The sequence below is a fragment of the Lissotriton helveticus genome, chromosome 1_2 (assembly GCF_964261635.1).
Source record: "Lissotriton helveticus chromosome 1_2, aLisHel1.1, whole genome shotgun sequence".
NCBI classification, from domain to species: Eukaryota; Metazoa; Chordata; class Amphibia; order Caudata; family Salamandridae; genus Lissotriton; species Lissotriton helveticus.
In genome coordinates this window covers 297,698,562-297,713,671 of record NC_136058.1, presented here as the reverse complement: position 1 = coordinate 297,713,671, position 15,110 = coordinate 297,698,562, and the positions used below count along the sequence as shown (strand labels likewise).

Sequence of the window (15,110 nt, the reverse complement as noted above, 5' to 3'; positions counted from 1 at the left end):
CACCCCATGGCAGCTTCCTACCACCAGGCCCTCATCTCCCCAATTATAAGTTATTGCTAAACACAGCGCCCACACCAGAGGCCTGCGCCCCTCTACAGGTCAGTGCCCAGTGCGGCCACACCAGTCGCACTGCCCTAATGCCGGCCCTGATTATGGGGGCTGGGTATCGGTGACCCTCCACAAACTTTTTAAAGGCCCAGAGACAGATCCCAATGTTGCACAATGTCCAGTCCCAGACACCCCATTCCCCGGAAGACTTTATTGGTCCCTGCCTGGGAGAGTGCGGGCAAGGAATACAAATCGAATTCCCTGCTCACATTCTCTCAGGCAAGGATTATAGCTTTGCTCATTTTTTAACACTCCGAGGTGGAGCTGCATGCTCTCCAGCTACTGTCTGGGGATCTCTAGCGTTTGGTTCTATGACTGCATTGTGGGGCTGAAGAGCATTAAAGAAAGACACACAACCCTATAGGGGTATTGCTGCATATTTTCTAAAAAGTTACATAACAGTGCCAAATTAGAGAATAGGTGTTTTAGGTGGCATTCATCAAATTAAGAATTAAAACTATTTACAAGTCCTTTGTTTCTTTTAGGGATCAAGACTGTAGGTGATTCCACAGTCAATGTACTAAATAATAAAAGATTGTGAAATATCCAGGAAGACGTGGCAATGATTAGGAAGCCCGTCTGTGAGGGCATGTTAGTGATAGGTGTGGCTCACTGGTTAGAGGCGGCAGACCTGTAAGCAGAGAACGGCCCGGGACCAGGGTTCAATTCCCGACGCGGCAGGGTCTTGGACCAGGGTCAACGGACTCGATAATTCTCGCCTCAGTGCCTACTCTAACCAGAGAACACACTCGGTAACTCTGGGCATTAAGCTTGCCTCATCTCTACAACGGCCCCCCACAGACGCCGGGGAAGCCTGGTTTCACCCTGGAGATACCCAGAAAGGGACCATCTCACAGGGAAAATCAGGACGGGTTCCCCAGCGGTCTACAGCGCCAGGACACTCGGGTAGAGTAACAGTGCGCTTTACAAGTATCCAACATTTACATTTACATTTATATCCCCCAATACATTGAATGATATTTCTTTAAAAATAAGAACAGGGTGATTTTGGATAGACAACACAACATTTGTGTTCTGAGAAAAAGCATTATATGGGTTTCCATATTTTTCTCACTTTTTTAGGTGCATGTATTTTAAAGGATTGGCCCAGTTTTGTGCAAAGATATCCATTAGGACTATAGTATTGTCCAACAGATCCTCGATCATTATAAAACACAAGGACTACCAGTATGTTCTGAGGGGTTTGACTGTATAGGTTAGTTCTTGAGACAATTTCATGATAATAATTAGAGTCTTAGACTCACCCTTTATAGAGTGGAATTTAGGTGGGCCATATTTATATATAGAAGAAACAAAATGGTGCTTCCATGATAGGATGACTCTAAAGCTGAGAATGTTCAGAGTCCATTGGTATGAGAACTTAGGCCGTACCTCTGTATTGCGATGGCCCGTCGATAAAGAACTACAGGGTCCCTCCCCTCCAGTCGAGGGTAGCGCACCAGTTCCGCTGCCTGAAACATGTCCGCATTGAGCCGAAAGTCTTGTTTTTGGGAAGGCTCAATTTTGATTCCCCGTACGCGGATGTCACAGCCTAAATATGTGAGGAAAAAAAAGAGAAAGGATTGTTTAAACAAATATGGGCTTTGTGATGACGATTAGTGCATGAGGTGCAAAGCGGCAAGTGCGAACTTCATACATCTAGCTTGGGAATGCCCTAGTATCCGTAAGTTTTGGAATGAAGTGTTCGCTGCTTTACCAGAAATGCTAGAGTTCACGCTGCCTGAAACACCGCTAGTTGGCCTTCCAGGGTGTGACAAAGAGATACCCAAGTCAGGCCGCAAGTTAGCGGCGATAGGCCTATTAATTGCGAAACGTAGGATAGCGATGAGATGGATGCACGGACCATTACCTAAACTGGCAGATTGCCACACAGATCTGGTTTATTGCTCCACACAGTTAGATAATTACACAGCAATAATACCTGCCCATTGTCGACCCAAGAATGTATGGGGACCATTTCAGAAATACCTGTCAAAGAAAGCTGCAGCAGACACAAAGGAGGAACGAGACAGAGAAGGCATTGGTTGAAGTAGAACTGTGCTGAGGCGCTGCTTTGCGTTGACAGGAATTAGAGGAACTGTATCCAGAGTGCTTATATCGGAAACATAATATATTGGTAATATCAATTATGTTGTAAATGGTGTGTATGGATGCACTACTTGGTGTGACATAGTGTTTGTATTGATGACACAGTGACATATGCTACTTGTATTGCTGTATGCAATGTAAAAGTAAAAAAAAGTTTACAAAAAAGAGGAATAGGTAAGAGGCTGTGATCCATCTCAGGATCCATTTGAGAAGACTTCTACAAGGTCACTTTACCTCAGTTAATCTCTACCATGCTGCTGCACTAATGAGTTGGCAACATCCTTTTAATGTAGCTCTTCAGAAATGAAAAATGCTAGTTAAGCTTTCCCCCCAAAGAAGTGCAATATCTGCTCAGTCTTTGCACTTATTATATATTCTGCCATCTGCCTTTCCTTCACCAGCTGTCCTCTGCAAATCACTCAAAACCATATTTCAAGACATTAAGGAAAACTTTGAAATATTTACTTTCAATTTGCGGTTTGTATATTTTACAATGAAAACAATAATCCTGAAAAGGTTTCAACAAAAGACATTTCAACAAATGGTCCACTTTTTTTTGCATCTAAGTGGTCCAGTCCTTCTTCAGGTGAGACTACTATTGTATATGTTATCACAGTGCCTGTTATTTCCCCAGAAGTTGCAAAATGAGCCAATAATGTTTCCAATGGAATAATGATATAGTTTGTTTTTAGGAATTACCCAATTAAGCCCTCTGACCCCGGGTTTTACCTAGTTTTAATGAGTTTATGTATGTATAGATTTATGGAATGGTCATGTCCTTATTGAGGGTAGACCTATTTATCTCATTTATTTTTGAGAGACTGATTCTTTCCAGGTATCTGTTGTATTCCATTAGTTGAGACCTCCTTATCTGAATTGTATATGTTTTTGTAGAAGGAGTGGAATGCTTCCAAAATGTATTTGGTTGATGTACTAGTTGTACCAGCTGGATCTCTGAAGGCTGGTATAATTATTTTGAGTCTGGTAAATATTAGATAGGGGGTTGCCTGCTTTATTTTTCATACAATTATTCATAGCCTTACCTCTTGTCACCTGTGTATGAGCTTTGTCACTTAAAATATTGTTGCATTTATATTTAGGTATTGTGTGCTCTTGAATCAATTGTTGGTTCCTGAAACATAAAGGTTTACATTACAGGGAATAATTTTCATCCCTACTTCATTTAGTTTCAGGTTGTATGTTTTGTTTTTACCCACCATAATGTGTGTTTGATTTCAAAGTATTTTATTAAGAATTTTACATATACACTTGCTCATCGTACCCAGTAGTGTTGCTTTTAGTAAGCCCCAATGGATTTCGGGTGATGGCCCCTGTTTTTTTGTTAAACTCTTTAAAAGGTTGTTAATTCTCAACTAAAAAATAATAATTATCCTCCATTCTTTGAGTTTTAGAGCAGGACAATTAAGTGTGTAATCACATAAGATGCATGTGTGACCTGATATTAATATAGGATCATGTGCTTTACTGGTTAATAGATAGTCATTTCTGGAGATTGCATTATGTGGGTGAGATGCAAACGTGTAATCTCTACGCTTTGGGTTATGTCGATACCATGTCTCAGAGAGGTGTGTGTATTCGAAATATTTATCTTTTGAAAATAACGTTTTAGGTCTAAATTTGGCATTAGAAATTCTGTCAAGAATACCATCCATTTGAGAAGTTAAAGTCACCACCAACAGCTAGGCCTTAATCATATTGAAGGTTGATAACAACTTTGTTGAGGTTTACCCAAAAGTTAGGGGTATCAGTATTAACAGTGCAAATAATACTCACATAAACTTCTATGCTATCTTTCCTTAGTTTATCAGCCACGCCAGTCATTTTTATTAGAAACAATTGACAATACAGACATTTTTTGGAGATAGAAATCAGACCCTATCTTTTCTTTTAATGGGCAGCTGACCATGCAGCGTCATTGGCTCATTGTGAAAACACCTGTGTAGCCTCCACCTCGGACATTCTAGTTTTTTATAAGAGGGCCAAGTGATCTCTGAGTTTGTTACAGTAATTCATAATTTTCTTTCATTGTACAGTATGGTTTTTTCTTTATATTTATCACATGACTGCAATCTAATATTAGTCATAACATATTATGAAGGAATATATGGTACAAGAATGGAAGTTCAGCTGAGATAAAACCCTGTTGAAAAGAGTATTGCGCAATTGTGGTTTTCCAAAAGGATATTATCCAAATAGACTGAAAACAAAATGAGATCTCACATTATGTGGTTACCTTGTCGTACAAGTCTGGTATCACAAAACACAAAGAGAGAAAGGGTATGACGGAACTACTCCTGGGCCCCTTTTAGATTAACACAGTCAACAAAGAACGAGTAATTCCAGGAAAGGATTACTACTTAACGTGGTGAGAAAAAGGAAGCAATTCCTATTTTAAAAAGAACCTCACCCACCAACCTAGTTGGTGGCATGCTTCATCATAGGGTTCCCTCCCGAGGGGCCGGATGCCTCCCGGGTGTGCTTCGACGCCTGCGTTACAGCGGAGCAGGATTTTTTTTAACAGTGCAAAGTGAGTGACAAGTGAAAGTGGTTACATTTGCCTCTATGTCACCTTGAAATTTATTAGTGGGGTCCTAGGACAAGATTTAAAACAAAGTAGAGGGATGTTCTCTGGGATTTAATTGGTCATAAATATCCGTGGTAAGGTCATGATTAGGTCTACATGTTTCAGCCTTTCAATGCTTAATAGCAAGGTTTTCTTCAGCACCAGTGGAATGATGTGTGCACTCGCTAGGGTGCACACATTCAGTGAAAGGTGAACCGCAAACTAACAGTTCTGCTATCAACCATTTGTTCTGGAAGACAAAATAACTCATGAGGTTAAAAATCCTACATACAATCAAATCAGGCCTCCAACAGCAGTAATAAGATTATTAGGTTCATCAGGTGTGATAAAACAAGATCCACATGCCTGGATCTGCACTCATTTATTCCACCTGATGTGCGCTGCAGACAACCATGTTTACAGGTGGCCATCACTGGTTATCCAACAAGCGCATGCTATCAACCGCACTTGTGACAATAGATGTGTGGTCTATTCTAAGGGAAAATATGTGCGATTTACCGAAATTTTATGGTCAAGGGAGAGAGGCCGAATAATGCGGGCTCTCCAGCTTGCTGAATATAAGGAGACAAAGTGATCATTAACTTGAGATTGTGGGTAACAACCGAATTAAAAAACTCAATCTCTTGTCGCAGTGATAATCAGGCCAAGCACGGGGGAGAAAAGGAACTGTCTTCATATCTTACGTAAATCGCAAGTGTACGATACCCCATGGATCCTGGCGGGGGCGTTGCCTATAGTCAAACACTAGAAATGAGTAAGTTAAGAATAATGAGAAAAGCCCATGTCTGTCAGTGCGGTGGCGTGCGATTAGGCAAGTGCCCTACTTACTTCTTCAAGGTCAGCGCCCGCATCTGGCACCTACTTTAGTCCTGGCCGGGATCCCGAGGATAGTTTGTCTCCCGATAGTTTGTCTCCCGTGTTATATCTGCTGGTCTCTGAGGCCGCTTCCGTGTGCATCATCACGACAAGCATGGTGACGCCAGCACACTAGCCTCTTTCCAGGCAGGGTTAATTCTTACTTGCCTGATATGGCTCTTGTCAAGCTTTATTGAGGCAATGTATTTTAGCAAATTCAGGTTTAACGAACTAGAATGGGCCAATCTTTTTCATGTATTTTTATAAATCCATGTTTGTCAAACTCGAGTGGCCAATCAATTTCATGTTTGTTGGGCTCGACTGAGCCAAACCTTTAAAAACGTGTTCTTAAGGAATAATGAGTACCTGCATTACATTGAACAATGTGGTACCCACACTCAAGTATTAACCGGGCGGGTGTCCTCTGGTATTCAAGCATATTATAATTCTATGTGATATAAGGGATATCAGGCATCATGCACAACATTGTGTAAAGTAATAGCCATGGCTATACATTGTCTAGTATGGTTGTCTCCTGGAGTTTTTGCATACTGTTAATCCAGCGGACATCCCCCCGTATTTTGGCCTGCCATTTATCCTGCTGGTATAAAGGGTTGACAATGTGTGCAGACTCAGAGTATTTAAAGTCGTAGATTTTTCTCTCTCTTAGATTAAGGGCGGGGTCATTCATGTGTGCAAGCTCGGAAACCTAGTATGTCTCTGACAGTTTTCATGTACCCGACACCCATTGTGAAAGGTTGGTCCTAGTATAATTCTGTTCTGTTATGTATGGATGGTCAGCCCAAGGGATTCTCATCTCTGGTGTTTCACCTCTGGTTCAGTGTGTTCCAGGGAATATGGTCATTGAAACCTTGTTTATGGGTAGAAACTCTATATACCCATATCTGTTCTTTCTCTAAAAGGAATTGTTGTGTGTTCCCAGTGGTTTGTATTTGTTTAATAACTGTCTGTAAAAAGAGTTTGGTCATTTTTGTTGTATTTCGCTTACACCTGATGTTGCTAAGGTGCTCGCAGATACGTTGTTTCACCATTTCTGGTGAAACAACGTATCTAATTGTCTGAGGATTCGTGGTCTGGGAGAGTTTATGGATTTTATTTTGTCTTGAGAATTTTTTCTCTAGCGTGTTCAATGTGCTTTTTCTATTTTAAAGTCTTTTTCAAAGGAAATGCCCAGAATTCTGGGTATACATTTCCTCTTCAATTTCTGTTTTCCCTCTCACCTAGGTCCTTTCTGAGTTCAGACACTTTGAGGTGAGATCTTCATGCTGTTTTTGAGTGATGGTTTTCTCATCTTTGATACAACTAATGTATATTCAATTTCTGAAACTCTTTGAGGCAAAATCTCTCAGGTGTTAGTGAAGCTTGCAGCTCACAGATTTGTATGAAAGTCAGCATCAGCAACAAGGAGAACAGAAAGTGCTTACAAATTGGTACCTATTGCGTAAAGTGACTTCCATTAGCCTTGGTAATAGGCAGAGAGAGAAACACATGGTAGGAAAAACTTAGCATTGATGAACTTGCGAGCCAAAGTAACAAGATGAGACGGCTTTCAGAGACAAACTGTGTCATTTGATGTAGAAATGTATAAGGTGCACCCTCCAACAGATAGTTAATACCGTAGTTAATTAGTATCACCATCACCCATTTTAAAATTTGGTGGTACAGTCAGATGTGGAAACAAGAAAAACATATTCTTCAAAGAATAAATCAGAGCAGCTGAAAATGATTCTAAAGAACTGTTTAAAACAGTTAAATAACTACCTTCCTAAGGCAACACCAAGGCTGCAGCCCCAGACAAAAGTTAAGTAATGAACAGGCTGAATTATTTTTTTCTAGTCTAAAGTAAATAATACATTTAAGGACGTCAAGATAGCAACTAATATTCTAGACTGTGATACAGGAGCAGACTCTGAGGTTGACCACTCTGAGAAATAATGATGGTCCTCTTACTTTGGTATTGAGATCTTTTACTCCTCTTTCTGAGGAGAAAGTTTCTAATCTGATCACCTCTACTAAGTCCGGAGCCCCCAGAGAACCCTGCCCTCCGCAGGTGTTACAACCGGTCTCTGCAACCATCTCTACCTATCTCACGCCTTTACTCAACATGGCACTTGAGTCAGGCATTTTCAGTGAGGTCTGGGAAAAGGTATCCATCCTGCCTTTATTTGAAAAAATCCCTCCCTGAATCCAGCAAATGTGAAAAATTACAGGACCATATCGCGCTTGCCACTTCCAGCCAAAGGTTTACAAAAAACATGAAATCGGGATTTCTATCCATCTTCCTTGAAAATTCTAACAGCCTTGACCCTGCTCCACATGGATTTAAGTCATATCATTGCACAGAATTCGTCTCATTAGCTGCAACAGAAGCTATTAAAACTATAGTGGATAAAGGAGACAGTGCAGCCTTGATCTCACTGGATCTTTCGTCCACTTTCGATATGGTTGATCACCCTTTCCTAGTAAACCGTTTAGAAAGCATTGGTATATCTGCCCTTAGATTGCTAAAATCCTTTTTGTCCAACCAAAAGCAATCAGTGGAATTGGAAGGCTTTACTTCTGATCCCTTTTCGCTACCATGTATGCCTCACTTAGTCCTACTTTTTTCAATGCTTACCTCACTCCTCTGTTTAGACTGGTGCGCTCTTTCGGGTTCTAAGTTGTATCTCACGCCAATGACATCCAAATTGTGGTATCAGTGTCCACTGACCCCAACAAAGTGTCAAAGGTTACAGATCATGTATGTTGATGATTGTGAGAAGACACACAATTGATGGACGGAATGCAAAACAAATCAAAACATTCACCCCCAGTCAAAAGATCTGCGTTAAATCCATCATTCTTTTGCTCACCATGCCACCCCAGTTTAGACCTGGCCATATGCAAATCAGTCTTGACCATGTGCCTCATGGGAACAGTCCAGCCCGAACTGCCAAGCCACTCCTCCCTGGAACAGAAACAAGCATCCTAGGACCGGTTTTGGGGTTTCAACCCTCATCAGCCACAATAGCTTGAATCCAGTGGCACATTGAGCCCGAGACCCACATCTGGGCATACCCGGTTCACTTAGAGTGAGAAAGCAAAAGACACACAATTGATGGACGGAATGCAGAACAAACCAAAACATTCACCCCCAGTCAAGAGATTCTTTTGCTCAACATGCCACCCCAGTTTAGACAGGGCCATATGTTTGAAAAGTTTCAGCACTCCGTCCATCATCTCCTTGTGTTTGCTCTGTTGATGATTGTCACCTGTATGTGGAAGAATTTAAAAAAAATGTATTCTGATAATACAGAAGTGCTATTATTTGGAAGACCATGCTTTCTGGAACTCTTTGTGGTGGCCGTCCAGCCTTGGGGCCCTCCCCTGTCCACTTCAAAAGTCTGAAAATCTTGGAGTCACCTTTGATTCAAATCTTTCCTTCCTCGACCACTCTAAAGAGGTTACATCATCTAGTTTCCTAATGTAAAAAATTCTTAAAGAAAACCTTACCTTTTATTACCATATAACTTAGAAAAACAGTCATACTAGCGCTTGTCATATCCAAAATAGACTACTGCAATGTTCTCTGTGAAAGTCTCAGTCTCACAATCTGAACAAAAACCTTCCCAAATTCTGTTCAGCATCCAAAGCAATCAGTGACCTTCACTGGTTGCCTGTTAGGGCAAGAATCAAATTTAAGGCTCTAATCTGTGCCCATCTGGTATTGCATTAGATCAGGCCCCTCTTTCTACTGATCACTTTTAAATGGTGAACTCCCTCTTGTACTCTTCGATCTAGCACCGCCAGGCAAGTTTGTGTACCCGGAATAAAAAGATGTCAATAGGGAGGAAGGCATTTCTTTTATTCCTTCTCCAAATGGTGAAACTCCCTCCTGTCTTGTCGTGTAGTTCCTAGGAATCCCCACGACCTGTGCGTTTTGGATGACCTAAACTGAGGGCATGGTGTCCAAACCGATTCTGGACACCCCCACAGGATATGTCAGCCGTTAGACCAGCTAGCTCTACAGTGCCACTACCATCCCCCTGTATCTTACAGTGGTATAGGTAGTTTCTGGCAACCACTGAACATGACCACCCCGATTCCTCAGGGGTCAAGGAAAACAGTAAAGTACTTTTCGCTCAGTCAATTGTGCTTACTTGTTCTCAGGAAATACACAGGATGCCCATTAGGACATTTCAATAAGTAGTTAAATTAAATTATTAGTCCAGCGTCAGTCTTGTGTAAAACATGTTTGCTGCGACAATTAGGAGACAGAAGCATACGAAAGAAATCGCAAGTGGCATGTAGAGCTGCTGAGTTGTACACTTAGCATTAGATCGCCACCTGGTGTTGGGCTCGGATGATTGCAGGTTGTTGTCGTCTTGGAAGAAGTCTTTGTAGTCACGAGATAGGTGACTCCTCCCTTGGAAAATACTGCGCATTGGCATCGGCTCCATCCTTAGATAGTTTTTCGCCATGATGGGAAATGATAGAGTTAGTATAAGTAAAGAAAAAAGTATGTCCATGCGTGTGCATCTAAGTAAGATGAAAACTGGAACGGATACAAGTCCCGGGGAGGCGGGAGGGCGTGTACAACTCTGCAGCTCTAAATGCCAAGAACAGATGCATACTGGTAAGTAGCATTTTCCGTTCGAGGCATATGAGCTGCAGATTGTACACTTAGCATAGATTGTACAGCAGTGTCTCCCCTAGCGGTGGTCGCTTTTATCCGTTGCAGTGGTTTGAAAGAGAGTTTTAAGGACAGCCTGGCCTACTGCAGCTTGCTGCTTGGCTTGCACATCAACACAATAGTGTTTAGTGAAGGTGTGTGGTGTAGACCATGTTGTTGCCTTGCATATGTCCTCTAAGGGTATGTTTCCTAAGAAAGCCATAGAGGCTCCTAGCTTGCGAGTGGAGTGCACTCTAGGAGGAACTGTTAATGTACGTTTAGCCTTTAGATAGCATATTTGTATACACTTTACAATCCACCTTGCGATCCCACCTTTAGAGATGGGGTTGCCTTTGTGTGGAGGAGAGAAAGATACAAACAGTTGTTTTGTTTTTCTTAAAGATTTAGTTCTATCTATATAGTATAGAAGAGCTCTTCTAACATCTAGAGTGTGTAAAGCCCTTTCTGCTACAGAGTCTGGGTTTTGGAAAAACACAGGTAACTCTACGGATTGATTTAAGTGAAAAGGAGTGATGACCTTTGGAAATTTTTTTGGATTAGATCTAAGAACCACTTTGCTAGGATGTATTTGAAAAAATAGTTCTTGTATAGTAAAAGCTTGTATCTCACTTACTCTTCTAAGAGAGGTCATAGCAACAAGGAAAGGGGTTTTCCATGTTAGGAATTGCAGTTCACATTTACGTAGTGGCTCGAAAGGACTTGTAAGGACAATGGTCAGGTTCCACACAGGAGAAGGTGGCAACCTGGGTGGGATTATTCTTTTTAATCCTTCCATAAATGCTTTGATTGCAGGCACTCTGAAGAGAGATAGATGTTGTCCGTTTTGTAAATACGCTGCAAATGCTGCAAGGTGCAGGGGTATGGAAGAATATGCAAAATTAGACCTTTGTAGATGTAAAAGGTAACAAATGATATTCTGGATGGAAGCATCCAGGGGATCAATTTGATTATTTCTGCAATATATTGCGAATCTTTTCCATTTAGCTGCATACCACGCTCTGGTAGTGGGTTTCCTAGCCTCTTTAATGATGTTCATACAGTCCGATGGTAGATTTAGATAACCAAACTCTAAGACTTCAGGAGCCAGATCGCTAAATTCAGTTGTTTTGGGTCTGGGTGTCTGATTTCTCCAGGGTTTTGTGTTAACAGGCAGGGTGTGAGCTGTAACTTTTGGTGTGGAACCAGAGAGAGATCCAGCAGTGTGGTGAACCACGGTTGGCATGCCCATGTGGGAGCTACCTGGATCAGTTTGAGAGACTGTTGTCTGAGCTTGCGCACTACTAATGGAATCAGTGGGAGAGGCGGAAAAGCGTATGAATATCTGTCTGACCAGTTCATCCCTATCGCATTGCCCTTGGACAATGGGTGTGGAAACCTGGAGGCGAAGGTTGGGCATTTTCGTGGGTGGCAAACAGATCTATGTGTGGATGACCCCACCTCTGGAAGAATGGCTGAAGAACTTGTGGATGTAGTTCCCATTCGTGAATCTGTTGTGACTGCCAACTTAACAGATCTGCTATCTGATTGTGAACTCCTGGGAGGTGTTCTGCCAACAGATGTATATTTTGAGGAATGGCCCATCTCCAAATGTTCTGTGCAAGCTGGGACAGTTGCAGAGAGTGTGTGTCCCCCTGTTTTTGTATATAGTACATGGCTGGCATATTGTCCGTCCGGATTAAGACAGCTTTGTTTTGTACTTGTATTTGAAAAGTCTTGAGTGCTAAGAATATGGCTAGCAGCTCTAGATGGTTGATATGGAACAGTTTTTGTTGATTGTTCCATTGACCTTGAGTTGTATGATTTAAGAGATGGGCTCCCCATCCTGTGAGAGATGCGTCTGTTGTGAGCACTAACTGTGGAACAGGTTCGAGGAACGGCCGCCCCTTTGTCAAGTTTTTGGTGTTCCACCATTGCAGAGAGCGATGTGTGCAGCTGTCCACCAACACCAGGTCTGTTAGTTGACCTTGACCCTGGTTCCACTGTTGTGCTAGGCACTCTTGTAACGGGCGCATTTGCAATCTTGCGTGTGGTACTATGAAGATGCAAGATGCCATCATGCCTATTAGTCTCATGAACAGTCTTGGCTTGCAGAGATTGTTGTTGTTGGAAGACTGTGACTAAGGCTTGAATGCTCTGTATCCTTGCTGGACTGGGATACGCTAGAGCTGTAGATGTGTCTATTGTAGCCCCTAGATACTGGTGTACATGAGAAGGCTGCAGGTGCGACTTGGTGTAGTTGATGGTGAACCCCAAGTTCTGCAACGTTTGAATTGTTTGATGTGTGTGTTGGACACATTGATTGAATGACATGGCTTTTATGAGCCAATCGTCTAGATAAGGGAAGACATGTATCTGCTGCCTTCTGAGATGTGCTGCTACCACTGCTAAGCACTTTGTGAACACGCATGGTGCTGTTGTCACCCCAAATGGAAGGACTTTGAACTGATAGTGTTGTCCTTGTAATACAAACCTTAGGTACTTCCTGTGAGCAGGGTGTATAGGAATGTGAAAGTAGGCATCCTTTAGGTCTAGTGTTGAAAGGAAATCGCCTTGTTGCAGTAGTGGGAGCACTTGTTGCAGAGTGATCATATGAAAATGATCTGATTGTATGTACTGATTGAGGGGCCTGAGGTCGAGAATTGGTCTTAGTGTCCCGTCCTTTTTGGGAATTAGAAAATAAAGCGGGTAAACCCCCGTTCCCTGTTCTTCTAAAGGAACTAATTGAATGGCGTATTTTTGTAAAAGTGACAGAACTTCTTGTTGGAGCAGAGTCAGGTGGTCTGTAGACACTGGACACTGCCTGGGAGGTATGTGTGGAGGGGTTGCTGTAAGTTCTAGGCAGTAGCCATGTTGGATAATCTGTCTCACCCACATGTCTGTTGTAATGGAGTTTCAGACAGGCAGGAACTGTGTTAATCTGCCCCCTACAGGAGTGGAATGCTGTTGGGGAGCAGAGGGAAGTCACTATCTTGTGGCAGAAGAGGATCGATTGCTGTGCCGCGACCTCTTCCTTTGTTATTATTGCCTCTGTATCCTCCTCTAAAATATCCCTTGTTAGAGGATGCTTGTATGTGAGATTTGAAAGATGTTGTAGTGTCTGCTCCAGTTTGTTTGGAGCCTCCTCTGTAGAAGGAGCGATGAAAGGAACCTCTAGCTGGTGTGGACTGCAAAGCCCCCATAGACTTGGCGGTGTCCGTATCTTTCTTCATCTTTTCGAGTGCAGTGTCCACTTCTGGGCCAAATAATTGGTTCTGATTAAATGGTTGGTTTAAAATGGTAGTTTGCAATTCCTGTTTAAACCCGGAAATGCGTAGCCACGCATGTCTCCTAAGTATGACACTGGTATTCACAGCTCTAGATGCGGTGTCTGCCGCATCTAGTGCACATTTTATTGAGGCATTTGAAATTAACTTGCCTTCCTGTATGAGGTCAGTTGCCTGAGCTTTATATTGATCTGGTAGGTGCTCAAGTAGTTTTTCTAATTGATCATAATGAGTCCTATCATAACGAGAGAGGAGGACTTGTGTATTAGCTATACGCCATATGTTAGTGGCTTGTGCAGCTATTCCTTTACCTGACGCATCAATTACTTTGGATTCTTTGTCAGGTGGGGGTGCTTCGCCAGAAGTTTGAGAATTTGCCCTTTTCCTAGCATTGGACACAACTAAAGAATCTAATGGTAGGTGTCCTTTAATGTAGACTGGGTCTGTGGGTGCAGGCCTATATTTTTTCTCAATTCCGGGGTTCAAAATTCTAGTACATACAGGGTCTTTAAATACCTCTGGAGCATGTTTGATGACCCCTTTAATCATGGGAAGAATTTGAACAGACCGTTGAGACTGTTCAAAGGTATCTAAGAGAAAATCCTCCTCAGCCTCATCAGAATGCATAGTGACTTTATGGTAAGCGCAGCTCTGTTTAACAAATGACCAAAACCAATGTTATCCTCTGGAGGGGAAGGTTTTGAAGGGTATAACTGCGGGTCAGGAATATCAGGAGCATTTTGTGGGTTTGGCAAGTCCCATATAACGTCATCCACGGGGTATGGGAAAGGCTCATCTATATCATCCCCTCCACCCAGACTATATTCATCATCATCATGTTGAGGTGAATGTGATGATAAAGGTGGAGAATGTGAAGGAGAGATTTGAGGTGATATGTGTAGAGGAACAGGAGAAGAAGGAGGAGGAGGTATAGGAAAGGAAAAGTGCATAGGGGATGTTGCACAGTCCTTTTTCTTGTCAGGAACCACAGGTGTGGGTGGTGCATTTGCTGGTCTCTTTTTGTGAGGTGTAGCTTCTACATGACCTGTTTTTAGATCTTCTTTCGTTGAGGATCTGGCAAGAAAAGTTACTCCTCATGTACAACCTTCTGGGGCGTCGATTTTTTCGGTTCCAGCCGAGGTTGTTTTGTGTGTTTAGCCTTGGGAGGTACTATAACGTCCTTTGACGTAGTTTTCGGTGCCGAAGGTGTTGTATTCCGGCTTGGTAGGCAGGTTCGAGGGCTCGGGTACTTCGGAATGAGGCCCTGTGGGCTTCGGCACTGAAGAAGGTGTTTTCGGTGTGGAAGGTGGTGTCGTCGGCTTCGAGGCGGCCGACGATGGCTTCACACTTTTATGTTTAGATGTGGACGGCTTCGGAGCCGGTACTTCTTTCGGTTTTGGTGCCGATACTTCTTTAGGCCTCGGTGCCGAGAGGTCTTTCTGTTTAGGTGCCGAGCCATCCTTTGGTTTCGGTGCTG

At 42.5% G+C, this 15,110-nt stretch overlaps 1 protein-coding gene across 2 annotated transcripts in view; it reads right to left on the bottom strand.

The window, feature by feature from the left end:
* LOC144801703 (E3 ubiquitin-protein ligase HECTD3-like) overlaps positions 1–15,110 on the bottom strand; it is a 507,926-nt gene that overhangs the window by 297,650 nt on the left and 195,166 nt on the right. Inside the window, exon 8 of one of the 2 annotated variants that reach the window (XM_078671764.1) lies at positions 1,501–1,660. The exons of the other annotated variant lie outside the window; for it this stretch is intronic. Coding sequence (XP_078527890.1) covers positions 1,501–1,660 — 160 coding nt within the window. The remainder of the gene's footprint in view (positions 1–1,500; positions 1,661–15,110) is intronic. 2 annotated transcript variants of the gene reach the window in all.